The sequence below is a fragment of the Eumetopias jubatus genome, unplaced genomic scaffold (genome assembly GCF_037043125.1).
Source record: "Eumetopias jubatus isolate StellerSeaLion01/CBP00866 unplaced genomic scaffold, mEumJub1_p1.0 scaffold_6, whole genome shotgun sequence".
Taxonomy (NCBI): Eukaryota; Metazoa; Chordata; class Mammalia; order Carnivora; family Otariidae; genus Eumetopias; species Eumetopias jubatus.
In genome coordinates, this window is record NW_028274812.1 from 104,908,513 (window position 1) to 104,936,327 (window position 27,815).

Below are 27,815 nucleotides of genomic sequence, written 5' to 3' on the forward strand. Positions count from 1 at the left end.
ATAAGCATATAGAGACATATACAGTTACATTTTAGGGGCCCTCACCTTTCCCCAAACCCCACTGAATAGCTCATTCTTTCAACAAAAACTTATTCAGTACCAGGCACTGTGCAAGGTGCTAGAATAATAATGTAATAAAGAAACATTGACAATATCTATGTGAATTGGCTCCGTATCATAGAAACCTGATTACAGATGCTAAAGCAAATATTGATTTTATTTTCATGGGTCTAGATCCTTAGAGCACGAATCCTCTGTCTTTTATGTGTGACTTTCATCCTTATGTCACAAGATAGATACTCCACTTCCAGACATTGCGTCTGAGTTCCAGGCAGGGGCAGCTGTATCTGTCTTTTCTCTCCCAGAAGCCGATCCATGAATTTCCACTTATATCTCATTGGTCATAATTTGGGCATTTGGCCTTCCTTAGTAAAAGTTTGGGAAGGTAAGTATTTTTAACTGGGCACATTACCACTCTGAGGAAATCTGGGTTCTTTTAGTAACAAAAAAGGTGAGAGTGAATATTTGCATTTAACTCACTTTCAGCTTAAGGTGATCAAAAAAAAAAAAAACTACAGTGAAAATATCTGATCTAGCCATGCCAAAAAGAGACATAGTATTTCAAATTCTCCTTTGGGGTTGACCAACTCTGAATCATTACCCCACATATATTATAAGAAATAGAAGTATAGGGGCGCCTGGGTGACTCAGTTTGTTGAGCGTCCAACTCTTGGTTTCGGCTGAGGTTATGATCTAAGGGTCCTGGGATGGAGCCCTTGTAAGGCTCTGTGCTCAAGGGGGAGTTTGCTTGAGATTCTCTCCCTCTGCCCCTACCCACACTTGCTCTCTTTTGTCTATCTTTCTCAAATAAATAAATCTTAAAAAAAAAAGAAATAGAAGTATAAAATTGTACCCTTAATCTGTAACACCCTGACTTCAAACTTTAGAAGATGCAAGCCGTGCAATTAAGACACCCAGCGGATAGCTTCTCCCCCGAGACTGTAATCCCTGTGGAGGCAAGTGCGGGCACCCGGAGGGCTGCTCTGAGCAAGGGAGGTGGAGGATATAATTGTGGCGTGTCTGGGGAATTCTGCAAAAGTGTCCCTCGCCCCTACCCCTGCAAAACTTACCCTCAAAGGTTGCCCTGTTCCATGACTATGAGGAACAAGGCTCGCTCAGGTGGGACTGTGGTTACGACAGCAGAGTCAGAGTGAAAGGACCAGCTGAATACTCAAGAAAACACTGCATAACTCATCTGGGGTGACTTCCTCAGGGTAGAGAACAAGTCAAGCACAGTATTTATCAGCAGACTTTTTCCTTGCAACTCTAAGAACTTACTAGCTTTTGGATGCTCTGTTTTTTCTACATCAAGCGGCATCCCACCTTGCACATAGAACTGCTCACTGCATGGTGGACATAGTTTGAAGCCTGCAACGGGTGTCACTCATGGCAACCCTATGAGGTGTGCATTGTTATGATCTCTGTTTCGCCAGAGGAGGAAACTGAGGCACAAGAGGTTAACCAGCCTGCGCAAGCTAGTAGGTGGCCGAGCCAGGATCCCTGCACCTGCAGCTAGTCCCTAGTCTGTGCCCCTGACCTGTATACATGATACATTTAAATAATCCATTATTTAAAAGGCATGTGGTGCTGAGTTTTTAAACAAGAGTAGGCAGGTCATTTAGGAAATCCCAGCTTCATCTGGGGAGTCCTGACTCAGCATCCATGGGAGGCAAGGGGCACTGAAACTGGCCCACCCAGCATGGGTGCTGGACAGAGATGCGTTAACAAAGGACAGAATAGGCAGCCAGGGGAGAGTTTACAGGATAGTCACAGAATGATGGAAACCGGTAATCATTTAAATTTAGAGCTGTGGTGGCCAGGTTCTAAATTTGTTAATGGCTCTTATATAAAAGATGTGGGCATTTGAGGGTGACCAGGACAAAATGTGGCTAAATCACTTCAGTCTAAGTGTTTGGAGGGAGGGAGTGTTGAGAAAGAAGGTCTCTGGGTCCAAATGCTGGACAGAGGACCGAGAAAGTATCTCCCTTGACTAGTTCATTCCGAGTGTTTGAATATGAGGACTGAGCCTAATCTATGGCCTGATACTTAAAAATAACCTGTTACCTAGTAACCATAAAAATCTCAGTTTTCAGCCTGATTCAGTCGGCTACATAAACTACAACCAGCATTAATAGCTCCAGTCAGCATTTATGTCGTTCTTTCTATTAGCACAATGGTTTTTACAACCATTTATGAGTTTCTGGAAAGCCTAATAGAAAACACACATACATGTTTTACACGTTGGCCGGGGAAGATGCAGTTTTTGTTGGGTGAGGACAGGCCAGGAGAGGTCGCCACCACCCCGTGGCTGAAGTCTGGGCAGGGCTCCCTAACCAGGGAACACATTCTCTGTGGGTTGCCCCAGCTAGCTCACACCCGCCCTGGCTGGCCGGTTTCTGCCTCTTCCTCTTTCCACTGGCTGGCTCCAGTTGGAGTCAGTCTTTCTCTGTCTCTCTCTCTTCCAGTTGATAAGTTATCACTGGGGGAGCTTACAGGGTACAGGGTGTGTATACAAAAGGAAACCTAAATTTGAAGACATACATGATCATCTTTCTTCTCGAATTCACTGTGGCTTTTAGATTTAGAAAATTATCGGAATCTGGAAGTGTCTATACTATGCATACCTCCCTTCATACTTAAAAAAAATATTTTATGGAAAGCATGCCAAGGTTGTCCTAAAATCTTTACCATGCTGGTATGTTAAACACAGGCAAATGATCGCCAAACACTTGCCTTAAATCTATCTATCTATATATATATATAATGTATGTGTGTGTATATGTATATATATGTGTGTATATATATTTTGTATGTATGTACATACATGTGTATGTGTATGCACGTGTATATATATAGTATATTTTTTATTGGGAGTCATACTTTTCAACATGAGGCAAATATCAGGTTGATTTGTGTTTACTCTTCACAATGATCCCCTATACGGCTTGGGGAAGAAGCTATACAGAGGATCTGTCTCTTCTTCAAGGAAAAATCCCTGACTACTTAGGAATATCTCAAAGAAATACAGAACCATTCACTTGGTGAGTCTCTCCACCAAAGGGGGGTAGGGGGTTTTCAACAGTGTCCCATACTCCAGTCCTCCATAGTTGTGAGACCTGAATCCTGCCTTGGGACTAAAGAATCATTTGCTGACCTCTTACTGGAAAGGACCATGGGAGTTTGTCATTTAAATCGCCCTCCCATTCAAGGCTGAAATCTTTTCTAGAACAAACAAACAATACCCATGGCAGCAGGAACTACAGACCCCTCTCAAGCTCAGCTGACACTGCAAGAGGGAACAGGAGGGAATCTGTTGAAGTTGCCATTGCGTTTTGCTTTCTCATAAACCACTGTTTGTCTTCCCACCTTTCCTGTTTTCACCAGTGCCTAGAAACGGAGCCTGGGAATGGCTTCCCACATGGGAGCCCCTGGGTCTTTCACAGCTAGAGCCCATTTGACAACATCCTCCTCTCTGGCTGTGAGGCCAAGTCTAATGTTCTTGGTCTCATGCCTAAGGTGGACATGAATTCTCCAAACTATCAGACCAAGAAAGTCTGACACAGTCCCATAGCCTGGAGAGAGCAACGCCAAACCCAAAAGAGATGATGATTCCAGGCAACTGGGGATCGCGGACGTGTTGGAAATACAAGAGTACACTCCATGCTCCGAGCTGTCCAGGATTTCCCTTTGCACCTGGGAGGCTCCTGGATGCTCAGAGAAGCCTCACTTCAGACACCCGGCTTCTGCCTGGAGGGGCACTCAGTCTGTCCTTCCCTCACATCCTCTTGTAAACTGAAGTTCGACAGCTGTAATCATCATAGCTCATTTTTGTTAAGTCCCTCTGTGTACCAGGGTCTGTAGAAGATGCTTTAACAGCAACCCGTGAACAACCATAACGAGTGTAGGATTCAAACTCAGATCTCTTCAAAAACAGAGTGGATGTGCCGCTCTGTGACTGTGTCTGAGATCATGAGACCTCTCGGAGAAGACTAGTGCAGGGCTATGTGACACCCAACCCGGAATCTCTCTGTCCCCTTCCCTTCTGATATCCATGATGTGTTAACGTACCCAAAGGGCCCAGGCACAGGAGAGTAGGGCTCACCACACCTGAAACAAAGCCTCATTCCCATCTTCTACCTCTGCGGTTGAAGGACTGGGCATAGATAATGCTTTGAGCGACAAAAGGACCACGCGGATCAGCTACCCCTTACTGCTGTGTGTTCCAGAAGGGTCACTGTGGGTCAGAGGGTATGAACCCTAGCTCCCACCTGCTTATAATTTTGCCCTCATGTGGTCATTCATACTTATGTAACTCAACTATAGCTGGGCTACATTTTCTCTCTTTAAGGACTTTTGCAACAGAGAAAAGCCACGTGACTCCAATTCCCTAAACTTGAAAGATGAATGTCGATCTTTACGGAAGGTTTCTTACAGGGGAGGGAATTACACTGCCTGGCACAGAGCCAAATGTCCCAACCCCCACCCCCTGCCTTAGAACATCTTTGTCTCTGTTAAAATTGTCCTCTTTATGACAATATTTATGTTCCTGCCCACCTGACCTGCACCCCCTCTTCTCCCACCCCCATAACTCTCCGTCTGCATAGCCTCTTCCTTTCTTCTAGATCTTTGGCCCTTGGGCATCTGTATAAAGCAATATGACCTCTCTGTTTCGGAGGAAAGGCTTCTTCCTCCAGAAAGGTGAGGGAGAGATGCTACTACATTCTTACTCTTTGATTTTTTGTGTTTGTTTGTTCCTGTCACATTATCATTCATGTTTAAAACAATGATCAAATGCCAACAAGGTGTGGCCATCTTTGTATTTTCTCTCCAAGAATACGGTGATGGCCAGAGAAATCTCCTTTGTGGCCTCCCTCAAACCACAGCTATGCTTTTTGTTGTTGTTGTTATATTGACATGATATCGAAAGAGATGAAAAGGAAAAACTTCATCCAGTCCTCTGGATATTTCTCTATCTGGATATTTCTTTCATCATAGGAAAAACTCAAATGAATTTCTCTCTTTTCACTGAGACGTTCTGCTGTCGCATAGACAATGTGACAGCATTGGCCTTGAGTAGGGGCAAAGTTAGTGTTTGTTGCTGAGAAATGGTGTGAAGGGTCCTGGTAGGCTCCTCTCTCAGAGATAACTCCTTCTAGACCCAATGATGGTCACTGAGAGCACCAGGAATTCCAGCTAAAATCAAGCCATTAGTAGAAGAACACAGATATTTTATCAAATTAGCTGGAAGGTAAGGCATGAGGAGTGCTGCCCTAATAGCCACGCTCTTGTTAGGTAAACAAGGGCATGTGAGAAAGGTCTACAGCATGAAAGGAAGATGGAAGGCTGAGTGGACTCCCAAAGAGCCATGGGTCAGTCCTTGGCACCCAGAGATGGCTTTGCAGAGTAAAAGAAATTTAAGTTTTGGAATCCAACAATCCTGTTTTTAAATCCTGATTTTGTTCCTTACTTGAACAGGGCTAACATTTGAAAATACTTTTCTCTTTGTCTTTCTTGAACACATGATTCCAACCTGTCCTGAGCATCCATCAGCCCCATGACAGATAAGAATTCTGTAGAAGGAATTCTAAGAAAGAAAAAAAAGCATTCAATATTTAGCTGCCGATTCAAAATAGCATTTTCAACAAGACAGTAGCCTTACAAGCCAAGCTATTGTCTTAAAATGTTCTAAATTCCTTTATCTCTCAGTTTTAGCACATTAAGAACCATGCCTAGAGGACTCAGCTCATAGAGAAGAAATGGCCCTTAGGTCCGTGCAGTGGGCCAGGGAGACCTGCTGTTCTGTGGTTGGTGGATTATATGACATAGGAAAATATAAAGGAAAGCATACCCTTTCTGGCCCAGGGAATTTGGGGATGAAGGAGAAGACACAAACAGAAGGGTCAGGGAACCAGAGATGCATCTAGGAAGCGCCATGTGGCATTTTGCTTAGGTATCCTTCCAGGGCTTTGGAGGGAGCTGGACAGCCTACCTCTGACCACCACCCTAGGGTCAACATCTGGAAGGAAGTGGAGGTTTCGCTGAGAAGAGGTAACTGAGAAGAGACACAGGACCTGTGGAAGCTTCCCAAAGCCTTCTACCCGCTTGATCCCAGGGCCCCTATCTCCCCAAGGCCACAAGGTCACAGCAACCCCCCCCATTTACTCAGCGAGAAGAGCAGAGGAGATGGAGACTTTCTGAGAAACTGAGCATTTTTATGCAAAAGAGACTGAGAATTCTCTAGAGGGACTGTTCATTACATCAGACTAGGTTGTAATCCAGAACAGACTAAAATACAGTTGTCGTTCTCCCATTACCCAGCGGTTGGTGCTCGTAAGGAAGACAACAGCAGTTAAAAACCAAACAAGGTACAATTTCAGTGTGCATCCCGGGAGCGGTTGTCTTGCACATGCGTGTGTGCCTTGGGAAAGTCTAAGACTCAATTTTTTTATCTCTTAAATGGGTATGAATAATAATTCCCATCTCAATAGCTTCACTGTGTGTTTAAATGATAGGCTGTGTAAACATCCCCAGTCTACTTCAGACATTCAGTTACTGTAATTCTTGCTGGTGCTGGATCAGAGCCATGTGAGAGGCACAGCGGGATGGAGGGTCCTTGGCCCGGGGCCCGCTCCCAATAGCCATGATTGTCTTCTCCGTGGGAGAATTGAACAGATGCCCATCCAGGCTGCAGCTGGCGGTCAGAGGTGGCCCCCTGTTCTTACCTCTCTGCAAGTTTCACGTGCCAGAGAGAAAACACACGTGAGGAGCTGAGGCTACAGGACCCTGGACCCACAGAGCTGCTCCTGTCCTTTCAAAGAACACCTTTGACATCCGTTCTGCTCTACGTGAGGTCTGAGCCCCAAAGAGTCTGTGTGGTGCTTGCTGATACCCCTGTTGCACAAAGCATGCCAGCAAAGCAGGGTTGAGCCGTGCTTGCAAGAGCTGGTTGGAGACTGAGCTAGAGTCTTGGCTCCTGAGTCCTCATTCAGCCTCCATGCCCTGGTAAGAGTATATTATTTTCTTAGCTCAAATTGCCGTTTCCAAGTCATTATTTCTCTACGACGAGAAAACAATATTGGTTCTTATGTAATATCAACCTCAATGAATCTGGAAGTGATCATGGAATGGGTGGATTTTTTTTTCCTCCTTAAAAAGGAGAAAAATAAATTTGAGATTGTTTGCATATGGCTGAGAATATTTATGAACTATTCCCCTTGTTTCCTCGTCACATATTTTACCCAGTGCATTTGCGGGTGGTACCGAATAAATCTTTACGGGAAGGGCGGGTGGAGAGGGGCAGACAGCAGTCAAAGGACGGGGGGAGCAGTCAAGTGGCTGGGCCTCTACTGCTCCCGGGTCTCAGGGTCCCCTGGCCTCAGGCTTGCTGTGGTCTGAGGGTTACCCCATCCTGCTGCTCAGAGGAGGGTTTCAAATGCGAACACTGACGGGATTAACATCTCCTTGTCACTCTGGTTTCTTTCATAATCCCCCTCACTCTGATCTGAGCAGAAAGTTCAACACCAGCGGTTTTCTGACCCGGGTGCTGTGGGCCAAAAGAGATCATTGAATTCTATGGATGCCAGATCGAGCCAGGGTCAGAGGAATAAGTTGGTAGGCAGGAGGGAAAAGAACTGGCAGAGGCTGTATCAGTGCTGGTATCCATTAGTCGAGAAGAATGGCTGTGTGTTAGCACAGACATGTTGTGTCTGTTTCACCCCGGCCATGTCTCTCACACAGTGCATCACCAAGCAGGATCCTGATGGAGCATCCGGGACAGGGCTGTGGCTATACATGATTCCATCAGGATGGGATGCAAAACTCTGGGCTGTTGATTGTCCTCTCTGGGGCCTGGGCCTCGGAACTGGAGCTTTTGAGAATCTCTCATTCTCTGCCGCACCTTGGAGTTTTGAGGAAATAACTGATGGAGAGTATGGGGTCAGGGACAGAGAGCAGATAGCTGTCACATTTGGTCCTGCACTAGCAAGAGCAAATCATAGAGATGTCCTAGCACGGGGCAGGCACTGTATGAGGCACTTTTCCCTGCATAATCCGAGTCAGGCCTTAGGAAGATTGGGGATCTCCATCTCACCGTTGAGATGAGAAAACTGAAACTCAGCGACGTTGAGGAGCTTGCCCAAGGTCACACTTGGTCGTGAGTTCCAGGATCAGAGACGTTCCCAAGATTTGTGGGGTCTGAAGCCAATAGAATAAATACAAATAAGGAATTTTAAAAAAAAATCAAGTTCAAGGCTTTGGAAGGGGCCCATGGGATGAAGGGAACTGAAGCTCAAACTTGAGCAGCGTCATAATAAATCCATCCTGGGCAGGGTTGAAATTTAAACACAGGCTTAGCTCCAGGCCACACAGCCCCTCCCCTGCTGCCTCGCCTCCTCTTCCTTCTACCATGATTACCACCAACTGCGCCCTTCACGTTCCTGATCAAAAATACACAGGACTCGAGTGATGACATTGACCGGCGGAGGACATCCTCAGCACACGCCCCCTCGGGGTGTCACCTAGATGTTGCAGCTACGGCATAAGGTGACAGCCATGCCCACTGCCACACTTAATCCTTCCACCTCAAGAGCTCATGGAGACATAGTTGAGATGTATCCAGAATTGTCCTCCCAAGGAGCTCCAGTTGCTCTTCTAAGCCTCTTTTACCAAACGCCATGATCGTTCCCACCCTGGGGGACTTGGGCACAGACTCATGTAATGGCCAGCTCGGGTCTCCAGCGGGCATTTTGGAATTACAGTCTGCAACATTTCATTTCCTTTCATCCGTCTCTGTCGCTTGGATTGATACCCACTGGGCCGATTTCAGCAGGCACTCTATTTGATTTTTCCTTTCTCCATTAGAATCAAGATTTTGTCATAATCGCCATCACTGAAAGGGGTGGAGGGCTTTCAGGAAGCAAACAAACCCAATATAGATCACAAGTGCTTCGGCGGGGGTGGGGGTGGGGCGCATAATGACTATTGTTCGGTCCCCACCCTCTGCTATTGTCCTTGAATAGGCTTGCAATCCCATCCTAGTCTAGACAATTACTAAGGGGAATACAAGCATTTTTTCCCAGCCCTGCTCACTCTGTTCTCCCAAACTGGAAACACAAAGCAGATGATGAAGTACAAGTTCAAATGCCACACCAGGGAGAAGGAAGTATTGAGAAACTACGTCCAACTTCCAGCCTGTTTTCAAACATTCCAGTAAGTGTTCAATTGATTTATCTTGGGCTGGTGGTGTTTTATTGTCTCAAACAAAGGCCTTCTGTGAAAAGACAAACTTGGGTTATGGAGGAGTGGCTAACAGAAGGCACATTTGGGAAAAAGTAAGTAAGAGTCCCCATCCTCTGGGCTCTGCCCCCAGGGGCAGCATCCCTCTTTCATCTGCCAGAATTAACATCAGGACTGATTCCTATTACCTCAGCATCACACTCTACACTGGAGTCTGGGAAAAAACAGCCTTGGAGATGGGGTGATGACACAGGTGCAGTGGCTGGGGGCCCAGTCAGCCGTCTCCTCCACCCCTGTCCTCGGAGCTCGGGTGGCCAGTGTTCTGTGCCTGGAATTGACTGTGAGATTCTCGATGGATTGGTTCTGAGTGATAGTGGCTTCTAGCTGTTGCTCGTTTGAATATTCTGTTCTACTCTTGTGTCTAAATGAATTACTGGATAGGAAATTATTGGGGCAAGACTGTAAAAGTCTTCTGCCACACTGTCGTCCTTTGGATGTTCATTCTCTGAGGTGTGTCCTTGACAGGTTTCCATGCAGCTGTGTCTGGTGGAGCCCTCTGCCTGGCGCACCGGCCCTTCCATTGTGGACATCTCTGATTTTTAGAACGACCTTCTCTAGATTAAACTGAAGTATTGCCCTTCTGGTATCCATTGGTCCTGTAGGGGCAACACCAAGCAGGGTGGCTTACTTTCCTATGTTGTGTCTTCCTGGGAGCCTTGTCTCCCCCACCCCCCCCTTCTCAGGTTGGCTCAGTTGGTGCTTCCTTAGCTAATGCTTCCACAAAGTCTGATGCGTATCTCTGTCCTAGACTTTCTAAACAGTCATTTACTTAGTGAATAGCCCTTTCTTTCTACAGAATTATTATGTGGGTTAATTGTGGAATATTGGAAAAATATAGAGAAGCAAAATAGAAAATGAAAGTTGACTATTATTATTGTATCTACTGGAGATGAGCACTTTAAAAACTTCGATATATATCCTAATGGTTGCATTTGTATATTTATGTTTTTCTTCTTTTAAGGATTAACTAGTGTTTATTGTTTTGTTAAGGTTTGCTTTTTCAGACCACTTAACACTCTTCTGCTGCGTTGTATTAATGGCTTGCAGGTATTCTGTAGTGTGGGGCACAGAATTCAGGGTAGGCTCCTTTACTCTGAAGACCCCTGGTTGTTTCCAGTGGCAGGAAGGTTGACTGAAGATTCTTCTGCTGTTTCATGCCAGCCCTTGAGAGAGGCCTGACCAGGGCTCTGAAGAAACTGGATGACTACCTGAACAACCCTCTCCCAGAGGAGATCGATGCCAACACTTGCGGGGATGAAGACAGGAGGTCCCGGCGCAAATTCTTAGATGGGGACGAACTGACCCTGGCCGACTGCAATCTGTTGCCCAAACTCCATGTGGTCAAGGTAAGACAGCTCTACCTGCAGGTCGCTTGCCTTATCCAACTCCATCATAGGCCCGCGTCACCTGCGTGGATGAGTCAAGGACAGTGCCACCTGCTGGTCCAGAGCCTGGGCTCTGAAGTCACAGGAATACGAACCCAAAGTCAGCCTCCACTGCTTGCTGGCTGTAGAGACTCTCCGAGCTTCAGTAAAACAGGCGTATATTACTTACTTCTTATTCTTATTTTTACTTCTTGGCTGGGAGAATAATATGGAGCAACAGTGACTGGCATATTATAAAGGCTCAATACATAGTAGCTGCTATTGTTATAATATGTGTGGTTATATATATATATATGTATATGCATACATTTATACATATATGTATAAAGAGAGAGAGAGCTTCTTCCTTGCCTCTGCCTCTCAGGTTTTCACTGGCCACACCCCTACATCTCTATGAAGTTGCTTTCTATGCAAGCCTTCTCATTCGCTCCAGTAACTCCCTAGGGCAGGTGTGTATCCTCTGCCTCATCTATCAGCTGAAGGGCTGGAGGCTGCAAGAAGTGACATCATTTTCTTGCCACGTTTGTCCTACACTGATCAAATGCAGTGTAATCCTGTCCTATAAGAATTCTAGGATCCGAGAGTTGGAAAGAAGGGAATTCTAAGGTCATCCCAAACTGTCCCCCACCCCCCACTGGACCACTTTCCGCGTGTCTGTGACAGGCTTCCATGCAGCTGTCACTGCACACTTCTGACGATGAAGAGCTCCCTGCCTAACGAGTCAGCCTTATCATTTTGGATGACTCTGATCATTAAAACATCCTTCCTTTTTTTTTAAAAAAAAAAGAGGGGGGCAGAGGGAGAGGGAGAGAGAGAGAATCTCCAGCAGGCTCCACGCCCAGCGCACAGCCTGATGTGGGGCTCCATCTTATCTTACAACGTGGAGGTCATGACCTGAGCCGAAATCAAGAGTTGGACGCTTAACCGACTGAGCCACACAGACACCCCTAAGAACATCCTTCCTATGTTGAGCACAAACAGCCTCCCGGCTCCCCTTTGTTCTCCAGAGCAGCATGGATCAGGGCTGCTCCGTTCCACCTTCTTTGAAGACGATGATAGTTGTGTGCCCTGATGTTTGTTCTCTAAACTAATGCTTCTTCTTACATCCTTTCCCGGCCTTCACCAGCTGAGCAAAACACACAGTGGGACCATACCGCTAGACTGTTCTCTACTTTTATACACATTTATATCATATGTCTCAGTCAGACAATAGGTTCTATGGGGATAGTGGCTTCTCCAAGCACGATGGTGGGCACATGGTGGCCCTTTCATAAATACTCATTGATTGACCATTTGATCACCTCGCTTGTGTCTTTATCATACCATTTTCCTTCTGCCCTTCACTAAGAAGAATCAGATTCAGTCATTTATCTGCTGGATAGCTGCCTATCGTCTTCCAGCTAAAGTCCTGAGCTAGGGATGTGGGCTTCCCTCCAGTCAGAGCACAACCAGCTTGAATGGAAATCCGAGCTGTGCAAGCACCGGTGTTCCCACGGGACTTGGTCCGAGCTGGGCACTGGGCCGGAATCACATGTGCCATTCCTGATGGGCTGGGCAAATGCAGTCTATTAATATGAAGACGCTTTGGGTTCGGGGCCAAGCCAATGGTTACCTGTAAGTCCAGCCAAGCTCCATGTCTTTGAAGTTCTTAATGACCGCATGCCCCACCACACCCACGGAAACATCTTTTATTCTCTTTTCCCGAGGAACAAGCGGCATCATTAGGGATGGTATGATTCTAGTTCCGTCCCAGTGTGTCAGCGTGACGTAATGGAAAGACCCCCCCCCCATTCAGAAGGTCATGAGATCACATGCTAGTCTTGTATGTGCCACCCACTAACAGCATGAGCCAGGGAAAGTCATTGACTCTTTCTGGAAATTCATTTTTCTCCTGCCTAAGTGAAGAGATTATGAAGTGTGTATTCCTTCTCGCCTCTTTCTTCTCTCCTCCTTTGCTCCTTCCTTCCGTCTTACTCAAACCTGTATTGACTACCTGCGCAAGAATTTCCTGTCGAATAAGGTAAACAAATGGATCCCCAAGGGCCTGTGCTTCATTGTCCAACTCCTCCTGCTCCTCCCAGCCCTAAAGGACGATGCTCCGCCCGTGTCCTTGGATGGAGTTCAGTGAGCTGTTCACTTGGAGAAGCTGGGGATCCGAGGGAGGACGGCCTGCGACGGGACAAAGGCTAGGCCTCGCCTTCTGTCTCCTTGGATTTCTGCTGATCCAGCTTATCAGATCCCAGAGACCTGGCAGAGCCCTGTCCTGCAGAAAGAGTGAAGGGGGAGCCAAGTCAGGCCTCCAGTTTGGCTCCTGATGCCAAAACCTAATCTGGGCTGTGGGAGCCAACTTTTTTCATATGAAAGAGCAAATTCAGACCATGAGCATGGAAGTTCCTGTGAACGTCAGAGCTCCGTGTGCACATCCTCCCCGCGCTCTCTCGCGCGCTCTCCCTCTCTTACCTGGCTCTCGTTCAGGTTCATCTTCATTCTCCCTGAAAGCCTGGTTTGAACTCTCGCTGTCCGGCTCCCTTCTAGTCCTCATCTCCTCAAGGCAAGCCGATATGTGAGGAAAGAACCAGCGATGTGGCCAAGGCTCAGGGCGTGCAGATCCGGGCAGGGAGGGGCATGGCGGGCCTTCTGGAGTGGCCCCTGGGACCCCTGCCTAGCACGGTGACCTGCTTCAGCCCCTGAAGCAAACGGCAAAGGAGACATAAGCACAAGTGTATATCCATAAGTCTCCCTTCTGCTGTCTTAAATCTCATAGCGCATCCTTTAAAAATGAAAACAAATCCCAGCATGGAGAGACTTGAGGCCACTCCGTCTGTCAGTTTGTGACCCGTCCCTCCTGCCTGGTCTTGCTCCTTAGCCAGGACAGCTGCTTCTCAAAGGCTCCTGGGCAAACCCAGGGGACCCTCACCCTGCAGTGAACAGGGGGAGGTCAAGGAGAACTGGCAATGGGTGTTGGCCCCAGCATTTGCTTGTGGCGAGTGCTCTGCCAGGGGACTCAGATGCCATCCCCTTTGCTTCTTAGTTGCACCTAAGCTGGACAGAGCATTGTGGGGATGTGGCTTCCTTGGTGACCACCCCAAACCAGTTCTCTTAACCAAGAGAATTTAATAGAAAGAAGCAGTAAGTACTAAAGTACTAGGAAGGCAAAGTGTACCACGAGGTTCTACCTTAATAAGGCGGCTACAACCCCCTAGGGCAGGGGAGGCAAACGGAAGAGGTCAGAAGGATCTAAAACTTGGCAACTTAGATGAGGGGCCCCTGCAGAGCCCAACTTTGGACCTCTGAGGTGGGGCATGCTGAGCTGCCGCTGGGGGCTGAGTTCAGGGGGCGGCCCAGGGGACTGGCCCCCAACCCCTGCAGGGCGTCACTGTTGTGTGCTGGCCTCTCTCAGCCAGGGTGAGGACACTAGTTCCACTAGTGATGGCAAAACAAGAAAACTGGACCCAGCTGCTGCTGCTGGAGCAAAGGAGAGTCTGACGGGCACGGGATGACCAGGGCAGAAAGGGGCAGCCCTTCTTCCTCCTCCAGCCTAGCTGACCCTCTCTAGCGCCCCCTCTTGGAAGAGCCTAACAGGGAGTCCCTGGCGGAACAGATGTGATTTGCAGAGTCCCCACCCATGCGTCCCAGCGTCCCAAAGAAACAAACACAAGGGTGGTTTGGAGATAAGCAGCAAGAGCAGGATAACTGGCACACAAGGGATTCTGAGTACAGCCCTACCTTTCTCGTTTGCAGACAGCTGGGCGGCCGCGTGGAGAGAAGGGCAGGACTATCATGGGAATACCGGGGCCCAGCAGAGGGAATAGAGTCAATGATAACTCTAATAGCGTCCGATGGTGGCGGATGGGGGCTTCCCTGCTGGTGAACACAGCAGAGCATATAGACTTGTCTAATCACTGTGTTGTGCACCTGAAACTAATGTGACAGTGTGTGTCAACTATACCCGAATAAAAAAAGAAAAGCAAGGACTATAATAAACATTAGTGATCACTCAAAAGATACTGGTTGAATTAATTTCCTGTGTCACGTGGTGTAACCTATTTATGCTCTTGTGGCTTCAGTCTGCTCATTGCTAAGGATCTGCAGTCTCTAAAATTAAGTGAGTTTCTTCCATTTGACTCTAGATGCACTTTGATTTAGGATACCTGAGATACCTGAGATGTAAAGATGCAATACAGCTGTTTATTGAATCCTTACTTATTTAACTTCTCTTTGCCTTACTTCCCTCATCTGTAAAATGGGAATATAATGCACTCTTCCTTATAGAGTTATTTAGAGGTTTAAGAGGCTTGCACAGTGCTTAAAAGAGCCTGGAGCAGAGCACATAGTAAATAAATGCTTGTTAGTGTCACTACTCTTAGAAACAGTGTTATTGAGGGGCGCCTGGGTGGCTCAGTTGGTTAAACATCTGCCTTCGGCTCAGGTCATGATCCCAGGGTCCTGGGATCCAGCCCTGCATTATCGTTGGGGCTCCCTGCTCAGCAGGAAGCCTGCTCTTCCCTCCCTCTGCTACCCACTCCAGCTTGTACTCTCTCTCTCTCTCTCTCAAATAAATAAATTCTTAAAAAAATAAAAAAATCCTAGTGTTATTATCAGGCAGTATAAAAATGAAGCTGGGGTTCCTGTCCTTCTCCTTACACTGCTCACAAGCTCGGGAAGAGAGAGAGGATACTAAAACAGTAACTGCAATTCAGAGCTTACTATTGTAACACAACTTCCAAACTGATGCAGGAGAACGGAGGAGGAAAATGCATGCTCCTTGGGAATGTGGTCAAACCCATGAGGCTGAGCTTTTCATGTAATAGGTCATCATTGTGTTCACTCAGCATAGCTTTTCAGGGAACCCTGAACATCACTGGCACCAAGATGAAAATGAAAGCCCAGAGTAGCTGAACTCGGGGGTTCTCTGAGTGGGAGGATCCCAGGGCCAGCAGTCTGAAGCCCTCTCTAAAAAAAAAGCAAGGAAAGGAGTCAGAAGTCAGTGCTTTAGGAGAAAGGCTACTCTTTGCTATTCCCACGCCGGCCCCAGAGGACTAGAAGCAAGACCAGCTAATGTGCAGACCCCAGCGTACAGTGACAATAAAGCGGCCCCTGTTAAAAAGTACTCAGAATTTCCAGATGGTGACAGCAGAGCATTGAACCAAAAGCAAGCCCTCCTGAGTTTGAGGCCCCCTGTAACTACACAGGTCACCCTCTCTGCATGCAAATGGGCAGAAGATGGGTCTCAGTGAATTATAATAGGAGATAATGTTTCTTGAGCACTCAATATGAGCCAGCCACTCCTCTAAGCATTTTATGTGTATTAACTGATCTGTTACTCCAAGGTAGGTCCTATTATTACCTTCATTTTAGAGACAAAGAAATTGGGGTTCAGGGAGGCTAAGTAGTCCAAGGTCACACAGCTGTTAGGTAGTGGAGTAAAATTGCAGACCCAGTCAGTGGGGATCCAGAGCCCATGTTCTTAACCACTATGCTACTGACTAGAAGAGAAGAGAAATTATGATTTGTTTACTCCCACATCATACATTGAACCTGCATGTACAGTCCAACATCTGACTTACTTTTTATGCTTTTTGTTCTCCCCTATAAATAAGAGTGTTTATGTAAAAAAAAAAAGTGGATGATGGGAAAAATTTATAATTCTATCAGTCAGACATAACCACTGGTAACATATTGGTACATATACTTCTAGTCACCTCACATATCTCTCCAAATGCATTATACTGCACTTTACAAAATTCTTTATTAATTTTTTTGCACTGCACTTGAAACTTAGCAATCTTTTTTTTTTAAAGATTTTATCTATTTATTTGAGATAGAGCAAGAGAGAGAACATGAGCAGGGGGCAGAGGGAGAAACAGACTCCTCACTGAGTGGGGAGCCCGATGCAGGGTTCAATCCCAGGACCCTGGGATCATGACCTGAGCTGAAGGCAGACACTTAACCAACTGAGCCACCCAGGCACCCACTTAATGATCTCAAAGAGTTTTCCAGATGCCTGGAACTTCTGCAGCATCATTTGTAAAGGCTCTCCAGGATGGCATTGTATTTACCTATGATAATGCATTTATCCACGTACCTATTGCAGGACATTGTTTTCCTCTGCCATTTTTTCACTATTGCATTTTTTACTCTTCCTCACGTGATCACAGATAGGTAGCTAAATCTTTGTGATCATTTCCTAAGGAAAATTCCCCGAAGCAGAATGCCTAGGTCAAAGGGCAAATTATATTGACTTACAAAATAAATAAGACTAGAGACGATGGAAAGAAGGCAGCACCCCCACCTTGCATGACAAACATTTTTGCTGTCGGCGGGCTCGCAGTGAGTGATGCACACATGCGCACCCTGGTCCCCACCCCCCCCCGCGCCCACCAGGTCCCAGCACTAACTCTGTCCCACTGGTTTGTCTCGTGCATTCACGCCCTCTCTGTCCTGCTGTTTGTGTTGTAGATTGTGGCCAAGAAGTACCGCAACTACGATTTCCCGGCTGAGATGAGGGGCCTGTGGCGGTACCTGAAGAACGCCTATGCGCGGGATGAGTTCACCAACACCTGTGCGGCAGATAAGGAGATCGAGTCGGCCTACGCCGATGTGGCCAAGCGCCTCAGCCGGTCCTGAGCTCGGCCGCCTTGCCTCCCCCACCCCCCACCCCCCACCCCCGGCAGCAGAAGGACTCGGCTTCTCCCAAAGGAACTCCGGCCTCACAGATTCCCCTTTCCCGCGTCGGGAAACATCGTTTGGTCGCCTGCCACATCTCGCTGGCCTCGTGGGACCCCAGCCTGCTGCCTCTTAGGAGGGTCCCAGCCCACCCCATCTGATCACGTGGGCATCTGCAAGCAGAAATGATGGAAACACACCAGGGCTCAGCCTTTGGGCCTGGTCCAGGTTTCGGTGTGTTTGGGGTCAGTGCTGGAGAGCCCACCTAGGGGACTGCCCCTGGCCCCACGCCAATATCAGAATAGCTGCTTGGCTGCATTAGGAATATGCAACACCGTGTCCCCCCCCCCCCCCTTTGTTGGTAACTCCACGGCCAAGGACAGATGCTATCGTAGTTCTTGCTAGAAAGAGAGCCACTGCGTTGCGGGGAGACAGAGAGAGTGAATGGAGGGCCGGCAGGCTGTGGATTGGGCACCTGGCGCATACATCTTCAGTCCCTCTCTGCTTTCTGACGCTCCGGTCACACGGGACACTGAAGACCAGACTGGAACACCACTTCAGACGGTCTCTGTTGGCTGCAGTGCTGAGAAGGTCACCATGCTTTTGTGTATCTGGCTGACACCAGCGTCTGGTTCTCAGCTGTCCAGGCCTTTTGAGGAAGGGAAGTTGGCATGCAGTCGCAAACCAGGGTGGCTGCAAAGGGGAAGGGGAGAAGTGTCGATGCCAAAAGGCCCACGGGGTCTACCAGCCATGGGGTTTGCTTGCTTGGGGTAGTTTTGTCGGAGATGCCATGCCTGGGTTTGATTGATCCACGGGTCAATTTTGGTCTGTGAGAAAGCAGATTGGGGGGGTGGGGGTGAAGATAGAGAAGTTCTTTATGAGGCTCGATGTTCCCTGGGAATCTTTCACACAGGTCTTCTCTCTCATGATCTAAGTCTTGAACTGCTGATGTCATGTCACTACCAACCAAGAATTGGCCAAAACTGATTTTCCAGTCTCTTCAAGTGATTCTCGAATGCGGGTCTGCCAGCCGGGTGTGGCTCCTGGCTGAGTTGGCTGCAACCTCTGACGGGTGAGAGATGGCATGATCATGGAACACCTTAGGAAGAAAGTTCATGGGCCTTTCTGACCGGGAAACCATGTGGTTTGAACCTGAGGAAAAGAAGATGCCCCATCTGGGTTAATTTTCCTGCCATCTGACTCACCTGCCAGATGAAAAAGGAACATGTTTTAGCTAATATTTCACTCCTCAGTCGTTCTCCTTGAGTTTCACCTCCTTCAAAGCTCACCCGGCTCAAGCCTGGGGACCTGTGCAGAGGAAACTAAGAAAAACGAGCTAATCATCAGCCCTCTGTCCTAGTGATGCGCTGTGAGAAAAGCCACCCGCCATAGACGGTCACCTTTAGCAGTCCTCCCGTCTGGGCTGCCTGTGGGTAGAGTGAGGTCCTGAGTGCCAGAAAGCCCCGGGACCAACTCATTGCTCAGGAAGGTCAGGGCAGCACGGTCCTTTCCATAGAAACATCCGCATATCCTCACCTCGGCCACCCCCAGACCGGCCTGCCTCCTGGGATCTCTGAAGAAATCACGTGGCCGCCGATCTGAGCAGAAGGGAGGAAACAGGAGCCCCTTGAGCCCACTGAGGAAGAGGAAATTTCTCAGTAGGACGTTTTATTAGCCTGAGAGCTTTGCAAGGGCAGGAGGCATTGATTCATTCCCACCCCTAAAGGAACCTTCCCAGGGACTCCCTGGGAACTTAGTCCCGAGACATGTTTAACAAGGAGCATGGTGAGGAAGCAGTTCTTTTTACTGTAGGGGTAAGCCCTGAACTGGCCTCTTGGGGGATGAAGTCTTGAATGATCCCAGAGGACTTATAATTAGTGTAAATCCTGTTGTCCTCAGAAACCCTTCCCTGAGTTTAGCAACACAGGCACGATGACCTAAGAAGCAGTTTACTTTCCAGAGACCCACAGTGATGCTGTTCTAGAAGCACGTCGGTGTAGCAAAGGGAGTGGGACAAAGAAAACAGACCCCCCAGGTGGCACAGCTCCTGGCTAGGGGTTGTCTGATCCTAATGACTGATTTGAGAGTCAGACTTCAGCCATTGGCGAGTCTTTCTGCAAACAAGACCCAGAGTCTTCTATCCAGTGCTTTTTAGCATTCAAATCAAGTAACATGTGCCCCCTTCATGAATGCATATTCCTGTACCTTTGCCAATATTCTTCTCCCAGCTTAGTTGCAGGATGCTTTCCTCTCACCATGAGGTATGATCCAAAGTGTGCATCATTTTATTTGTTACTTGAGGAGTTAGATCCAATGCTCCCCTCACTAACCAAAAAATAAAATGAAAGATTGCCTCATTACAGGGTTTCGGCTATTACGTGTTTCTATAAAAGCAATCTGTTTTTTTTGGGGGGGGGAGAACATAGTTTAAAGGATCCAATTATCTAAGATATGTTATGCCTAGTTAGAAGTTTCACAATAATGATTATGCATATACTTAAAATATAAAATATCCAGCTGATGTTTGAACTTTGTCTTACTTTCTTGACCTCGTGTTTGTCCCATCCTAAAAGCTAGGGGTTAACTAATTTAGCAAAAGATGCCTAGCTTTTATAAAAGAACAAACGCTACATTTTATAAAGACACTCCAAATGATGGTTACTTGTTTTTCTCAAGACCTTTAACTGTGGTGACAAAATAGCAGGACTTGCTTTCAAGCCTTAATAAATATAAATTGCATTTTAATGAAGATATTGCTGAATGTTTTCTTCATGAATCTGAACCAGTAATAAATTTGTTTTCCAGTCTTGATTGGTATTGACTGAATCAAATAAAGTTGGTTTATTTTCAGCTATTACAAAAGCAATCATCAGACTGCTTATTTGAGGTGGGGATTTCCCATGCTGTTTTAAATGACAAGTGTGAACTACCTTTTTTTTCCCAAATAAAAGTTACTCTGTTTTCCCATTATAAAAGAGAATATGTTCATTATTCTTAAAAATCAAAAGCAAGTAAAAAGAAAAAGAGGAAGAAGAAAAGGAAAAGCAAGAAGCTTGTGACCTAGTCATCCAAAAATCCATTTTTATTTTAGCGGGGCTGAATCCTATTATAAAACATGGGCTGGGTGTAAAAAAAAAAAATACACACTGATGTTCATTCATGGCTCTCACTTTCCTATCTGTATCATTATACCTGGGGGTAAGTCAATAGTGACTGTCTAGGTATGATTTAAGGAGTACTTTAAAATACTGGTCTACCTGCTCCCAAAGCTCTCTCTTTGCACACAGTGGCCTGGCCCTATCAGTGTTCCTGGCCTAAATTCCCACCCCTAGAACATCACTGACTCTAGATTAAGGTCTCCAGAGTCTTCAGCAAGTTTTACCTGAAGCGAACATTGACACCCGACGAAGCCGTCTATGAGCATTCACAGATCCCTAGGTTCTCCAGCCCTGTCAGAACAGCCTCTCCTCACCTTAGAAGGGATGAAACACCTGATTCCGGGAACAAGTCCTGGCAGGAGAGGTGGCCTATAGCTCAGAGCTGGTGCGGCAGATGCTGTCGATGGTCTCCCTCCATCACAACCACCCCTGTGTTCCTCTGGCAGAGCTCTGATTGGGTCAGAGGTCTTCCTCCCCACCCCTCTTTAGTCCCCACCCTCACAGGACCCAGTTCCAGGGGGTGATGCATGAATGGTCTGAGCCTGTCCTCCTGGCTGTAGTTAGTTAGTTTCAGAGTGGGTTCTTGACCACGTTCCACCCAGTATTGGGAGAAGAGATTTGTTTAGGAACTTCTGAGAAAGATCTTCTTCGAAGAAGTGACTCCTTAAGTCCCTGCCTCCGAATGTGGGTTTGAGACCTGGAAATACTGCCCCCCACTGGAGACCACGAGGGGCAAGCGTCAGGCACTGCACTGTAAAAGGCGCCAAGAATGGAGAGAGTCCGCCACCTGATGGGACCACGGAGCTGCTGAATCAGCCCAATGTGATCCTGGCTCTAACTCTGCATTTCCTGTTCCGTAATACATCCTGGGTCGTTTGAGGGGGTTTGTTTGTTTGTTATTACGAGCAGGCGAAGGTATCCAAGTGGTGGATGAGCCAAGTTTGTTGTCATTATCGCTGTTGTTTTTAATAGCCGGTTTGGTCATCAGATTGCTCAGGCAAGACGTGTTCCATGTTTCCCTTGTTGGCTCTGCAGGCTGACCAAGGGCTGGGGACACAGGAGACCTCATCTCTCTGCAGCTGTGCTGTAATGAAACCAAGGGGCGCGCGGGTGGCCGTGCGGGCGTCTGGCATTGAGAACGGAGTCCTGTTCCAGAAAACCTGCCAAGAATTGAACTCCGAAACAAGAGCGTCTCATTATACTTACAAGTGTGAGTTGTGTCTCTTTCATTTTTATGTCTAGTAGCTAAGATCCCCAGAACCCCCAGTAAATTTTACCTCGTGGGAAAACGCCTGGGGTATCAGACTTGGGGAAGCTCAGGGTTGAAAACAGGAGATTGGACTTCTAATCCTAAATCCGTCACTATGTTACTATATGAACTTGAGTAAAGCCCCTTTCTGGGTCATTTCTCCAACAAGGTTACTAAGGCCCCTTGTCTGGGATAATGAGTTCCCTGATAAAGAGTACTTATGGATGGGGTGCCTGGGTGGCTCAGTCGGTTAAGCGGCTGCCTTCACTTCAGGTCATGATCCCAGGGTCCTGGGATCGAGCCCCATATCCAGCTCCCTGCTTAGTGGAGAGCCTGCTTCTCCCTCCCCCTCTGCCTGCTGCTCTGCTTACTTGTGCTCTCTTTCTATCTCTCTAAATAAAATCTTTAAAGAAAAAAAGTGCACTTATAAGTAATAAAGGGTTTTATAAAGGGAAATGACATTTCAGCCAATTGGAACCATCAATCTATTGGAAGGTCTCACCGTGGTCCTCCTTAAAGGAAAGAAGCTGAAAATACATAGGTATTAGGAACTGGTGGGTTTTTTTTTTCTTCTTTTAAAGTAAACTTCAGTCGATCTTGGAATCAATTCACATCTTTTTTCCTATCTTTTTAGTCTCTGTTCAATGAAATCAACATCTATGTGCAATGAACACGACGTTGGGGCTCTGCAAATAGTTCATTAAGCTGCAGTTACAAACTGCAGAAAATAAAGCAGACCAAATTTTGGAAAAGTTGTCAATAAGAAGTATGGACATTAAAAAAAAGTTTGAGTTTAACCTCCCTTGAACTAGGATATCTCGATGCCCCAAACCTTCTTATCTCTAAACGTATATAGGACTCAGAGTCTAGACCACACGAGATCCGGGCTACAAATACTGTAACGGAGGCCAGCATAGCATCCACCTGTGGAGCCGTCTTGGTTGCATGCCGTTTTGTGTGTCCGGAATTGTGCTTGTGTGTTAGCCACTCCTCACGACCCTTTCTTTCCCCAATTAAAAACCAGGCTCATTTAAGGGATGGAGTGTAGATTATCCAATTTGCGTACCACACCTCCCCTTCTCTAGCACTCAGCAAATATTATGTGCTGAAAAATAGTTATTAGTGGTTGACTGGAGAGATCACGAGACAGTATCCTAGGCTTCTGGGTTCACCTCGTCTCTCACTCTTCATGTGCCTGCAGTCCCAGACTCCCACTGCACCAGAATTCTGGAAATGGAGTGATAATAGTGAGTCAAGGAGAGAAATAGGCATCTGTGTCAGTTAAAAACGCTTCTAATAGACTTCTGAACAATGGGTCCTTCTAAACAGTCTACCACAGCGTTTCACTGTCTGTCTGAAAAGATGAAAAGCTGCCTGATGCTTACTGGACTGCACGGTTGTGATTAGGTCATGATTTAGCCAGGTTCCCAAGTTGGCCACAAAATTCTGTGTAGATTGGGTGTTCTATTTAAAAGTGGGCTGGAAGCTTTGAGGTGAGGATGACTCTGGATACTATCGTTCTGGAATTATCTGGCTAAATAACTAGTTAAACAAATACATCTTTTTTTCTGTATATATGTTCACTAGAGAAAATTTAGAAAATGCGAAGAAGTGAAAGAGAAGAGATGAAAGAGCACTTGTAATCCTTCTACGCGGAGATAAGCACCTTTAATGTGTAAATAATTATCTTCCCAGACTTTTTCTAGTGAGATGGAAATGTCAACATGAATAATTTCTTTAACAAAAAGAAAGCTGCGATTGAGAACCGAAACCAATAAACTGTTCTGTCTCGATGATAAACAGGTATGGCCAAAGCACTTTTTCCTGTTGTTCTGCCACATAATACTGGGACTAGATACAAATAGTAACAAACTTGCTACTTGCTTACTTACTAGGACCAGCAGCTTGCTCAACAATATTTACTTCAGGACCTTACCTTGCTGTGCCCATCAATCCAAAATTTTATGTCCAAAAGTGCCCAATCCTAACCAGTTCCCTGCCTGGTGAGACCCACCTTATTATCACTGGACTCTGGCTCTAAAACCCTGTAAATATCCTCTCCCGACTCCCTTCTTCTGAAATATTACTAAGACTCTATCAAAGAGGTGTTCTTTTTTATTTAAATCAATCTAATAAATGTAGCTTTTTTTAAACCAAGTTTCTCTGGTGATTTTTCTCGTTTTTTTTTTTTTTTTTTTTGGCAATTGTCAACACTCTGCATACTATTTTGCAATTTTGTTTTTTTTTTATCATAGATCACGAACATCTTTCCATGTCCCTTTTCATCGCCTACATCATTCCTATGTATCATAATCCATTAAACCAGCTGCCTATTATTTGGTCTTTAGGCTATTTCTAAGTTTTTACTCATAATTAATATTATAATGAAGTTCTAATAAGCTAGATTCTTCATTACCTCTATTTTCCCCCTCTGGAGGTGAAATTGCTAAATTAAAAGGCATGCGAATTTTAAGGCACCTAATATATATTACTAAATTTGCCTCCAGATTGTTCCAAAATCACTCTCTTCTCAGAAGAATGCGAATGCTTATTTTCTTACATCATTGCCAGTATTGGGTTTCTTCATTTTTCATTTCTTCCAAATTTGAGAAGTGAAATATTCCTGATAGTTACCTATTATCCACTCGTTGAGGATCTCTCCTGAGTGCACAATTCCACCGTCTCTACTGTCTTTAGGTTTTCTGTCTCAGAAGGGAGTGGGCTGCTTTCCTCCCCTGCAATTGAGCTACTACATCTTTGTGAAGCTGTCACATCATGGAATGAGTTGAGTATACACTGGTTCTTGTGGTAGCTGTTGCTCTCCTTTGGACTCCTTGGTGGATATATATATATATATTAAGATTCATTTATTTATTTGAGAGGAGAGAGAACGTAGGGGGAGGGGCAGCGGGAGAGGGACAGAGAGGAAAACTCAAGCAGGCTCCCTGCTGAGCGCGGAGCCCAAGGCAGGGCTCGATCAGGTGAATGAAACCACGGCCTGAGCCGAAACCAAGAGTCGGACACTTAAATGACTGCAACACCCAGGCACCCCAAGGACTCCGTGGCATATGTAGAATTCCTTCTTTAAATAAAACATGAGAAAATTTAAAAAGAAAAGAAAAATCCCTACTTTTGGCAACGTAAGGATTGCCACCCTAGACCAAAGCCACTTTAGCTTCAAAGGTGTTAGGAACATTATGGGAACCTGCGTATGCGTGTGTGCGAGAGGGGCATGGGTCCTCTCTGACTTATAGCTTTGGAAACACTAGCAGTGGGCTTGTGAAGAGCTATTTTCTGCCAGAAATTTTAACCAGAAATTCACTGAACCTTTGGCCTTCAAAGTAAGGTCAGGCCTGTCCTTAAGGAAGATGAGTGTGGATAAAGTGAAAAGAGAGAGATAAATGGTGAGTTGGCAGGCCCTGCCATGGAATTTTTGGAAGTGTGATAGGAAAGTGAGGCCAGAAAACCTGAAACCCAAGTCTGTATTTCTAGGGTGATGGTCTCTAGACTACTACGGCCTCTAAAGTAATACCCAAGAGACAGGTAGATCTTCAGTCTTAAATCCTGGATTAATTAATGGGGAAAAAAGACTACATTTATCTGGAACCAAAGAACTTTTGGAAAATGGTCGTCCTCATTCTTTCCTGTTGCCCCCACCCCATTCTCATGCCTCACACAACTCCTTGAGCACCCTCTCTTGTCACAGTGCCAGGGATTCTCAGAGAGATTCTCAAAAAACCAAACCAAGATGGCGCTAATTATCCTGCTCTTGATTTATCAAGATGCCATAGAACCTGAAAACAAATGTTGAAGAAAGGTGATGAATGTAAAAGATCACGAGACTCTAACTGAATCATTGCACAGTTAAGACCACAGCAGGGCCAAGTTCAACAACCAAGAGAGACATGGGGCCCAAAAGCTATCATGTGGTTATTTAATTCTAGAAAGGGGAACTATATGAGGGTGTTGAGGGGGGTAATGAAAGGAGCAGTTAAAATGTAAATTGCCCACCAGAGACTATTTTAAAATGCTTTTTTGGAGTACCTTGCAAGGAGCTCCAAAGTCAATAATAAAAGATTCTATAACTGCATCAAGGCAGAAAGCCAACTGGATAATCAGTGAGACCACTTGACCCAGAGCTGCACTGAGAGATAAAATGGAGAGGCAGTTGTTTTTAACTCTCTAAAAATAAAGAAAGACTACAAGGACATCTTCACTTCGTCTTTTGAAAGATATTCTCATAAATATGGGCTCGAACACAAATAGAGCTGGGAGCAGCAGACGACAACAAGAGGTATCCTGAGGGGGAAGCCACTGGGTACAATTTATGTCTAAAAAGTGGGAATAAGCTTCCCTACCAGGGGCTGTGAAATGCCCCATATAGGTAAGAATACAGCCCCAGTTGCATCCACAGAATATTGATTCTCTGAGATACCAGCCCAAGGCTACTGTGGGCAAAAAGGCCAGCCAAATGCTGGGCTCCTCTAGAACAGCGCTGGCCATGACACACAAAAGCTTTGTACTTCCTAGTGCAAAACCAGGGTGTGGTCACTCCCGTTTGCAGTTTCTCGATGGACGTATCCCAAGGAATATTAATGGCGGCAACAGTCACCATGTTGAATGCCTATCCTTGGGACCTCACATGTTAAATAGTATGTACTGCAATTACCTCAAATTCTTACAATATTCCCATAATGTATCCCATTTTTTTTTTTTATTTACAGAAAGGGAATCAGAGGCCCACAGCCATTGAGCAAGTGGCTAATGTTCACAAGCCAGTAGGAGCTAGGATTTCAACCCAAAAGACCAACAGCTGGTCTTAGAGGTGAGGAAGATGAACTGAAACAAAAAAATAGTCTTCCTTAGTCTGAAAGGCAGAGCTGTAATATGATCAAACCCAAAGTAACGAAAAGCTCTGTGACCCGATCACCAGGTCAAAGTGTGAACCGAGTACACATAGTATAGGAATCCTTGGAACATCTAAAATTAAAAATACAAATTCCTTAACAATGCCTCTTGGAGACTGTTGTGTATAAGTGCATAAGGGGCTTCCTCAGTTGTTTGTTTTAGAGGTGTACAATTTTCATTGTATGGATGCACGTTTATTTATTGAGGTATTTGTAAATATTTTTGAACTGGAAAAAAACATGCACAGTAAAAGAAAAGTCATGCAGTTTCAAGGCATTACAATGAGAAGAAGGTGACCTTCCTATTGCAAATATGCTCGCCTGAGTCCCAGAGGACAACACTATTAACAATTTCTTATATTAACTTCCAGAAATTTTCGATGCATGCACACACGCACACACACACATTACGTTGCACATCATATTCTTTTTTGGAAGAGTATAGGATATGGGCATGCCTGTACATGCATCAGATTTATCAAAAAATACGAGCTTGACTTTTTATCCTGCATTTTTTTAACTAAATATCTCTTAAAGAGCTTCCTGTATTAATATATTTCACATTTTCCATAACATCTGCATAGTGTTTCACTGTATGAGTGTAACTTAATTCATTTAACCAGTCTACATTTAATAGACAATAAGGTCATTTCCAGTCTTTTGCCATTGAATAATGCTGCCGCGAGCATTCTTGGTGGTATTTTTGAACATACGTGAGAAAACACTTGTAGGATAAGTTCCTGGTGGTATGATTAGCAGATCCCTGGAATATGCATTTAATTAATCTAGTCTCATTTTCATTTATATTTTAAGTAGAAAATACATCTGTGTGGTTCAACATTTAAAGTAGTATAACAAAATTAATATTGGAAAATCTCACCACCCCATCCCTCATCGTTACACTTCTTTCATCATCTGTAAGTAAAGATTTTATTAGCTTCTTGTGCATCCTTCCGGATTGTTCTTTATTCAGTTGCAAGAAAATGCAAATATATATTCTTATCCCTTCCATTCTTACCCCAAGAGCACATACTGCATACATTCTCCTGTATCTTACTTTTGTTTTTTTTACTTAATATACACTCCAGATCTTTCC

The 27,815-nt window shown here is 45.7% G+C and overlaps 1 protein-coding gene across 3 annotated transcripts in view; it reads left to right on the forward strand.

The window, feature by feature from the left end:
* CLIC5 (CLIC family member 5) overlaps positions 1 to 20,150 on the forward strand; it is a 164,184-nt gene extending 144,034 nt beyond the window's left edge. For all 3 annotated transcript variants that reach the window (XM_028097645.2, XM_088023950.1, XM_028097647.2), the window contains exons 5-6: positions 10,516 to 10,700; positions 17,199 to 20,150. In XM_028097645.2, the coding sequence (XP_027953446.2) occupies positions 10,516 to 10,700; positions 17,199 to 17,366 (353 nt within the window). In that variant the 3' untranslated portion in view covers positions 17,367 to 20,150. The remainder of the gene's footprint in view (positions 1 to 10,515; positions 10,701 to 17,198) is intronic.
* The last annotated feature ends 7,665 nt before the right edge of the window (positions 20,151 to 27,815 follow it).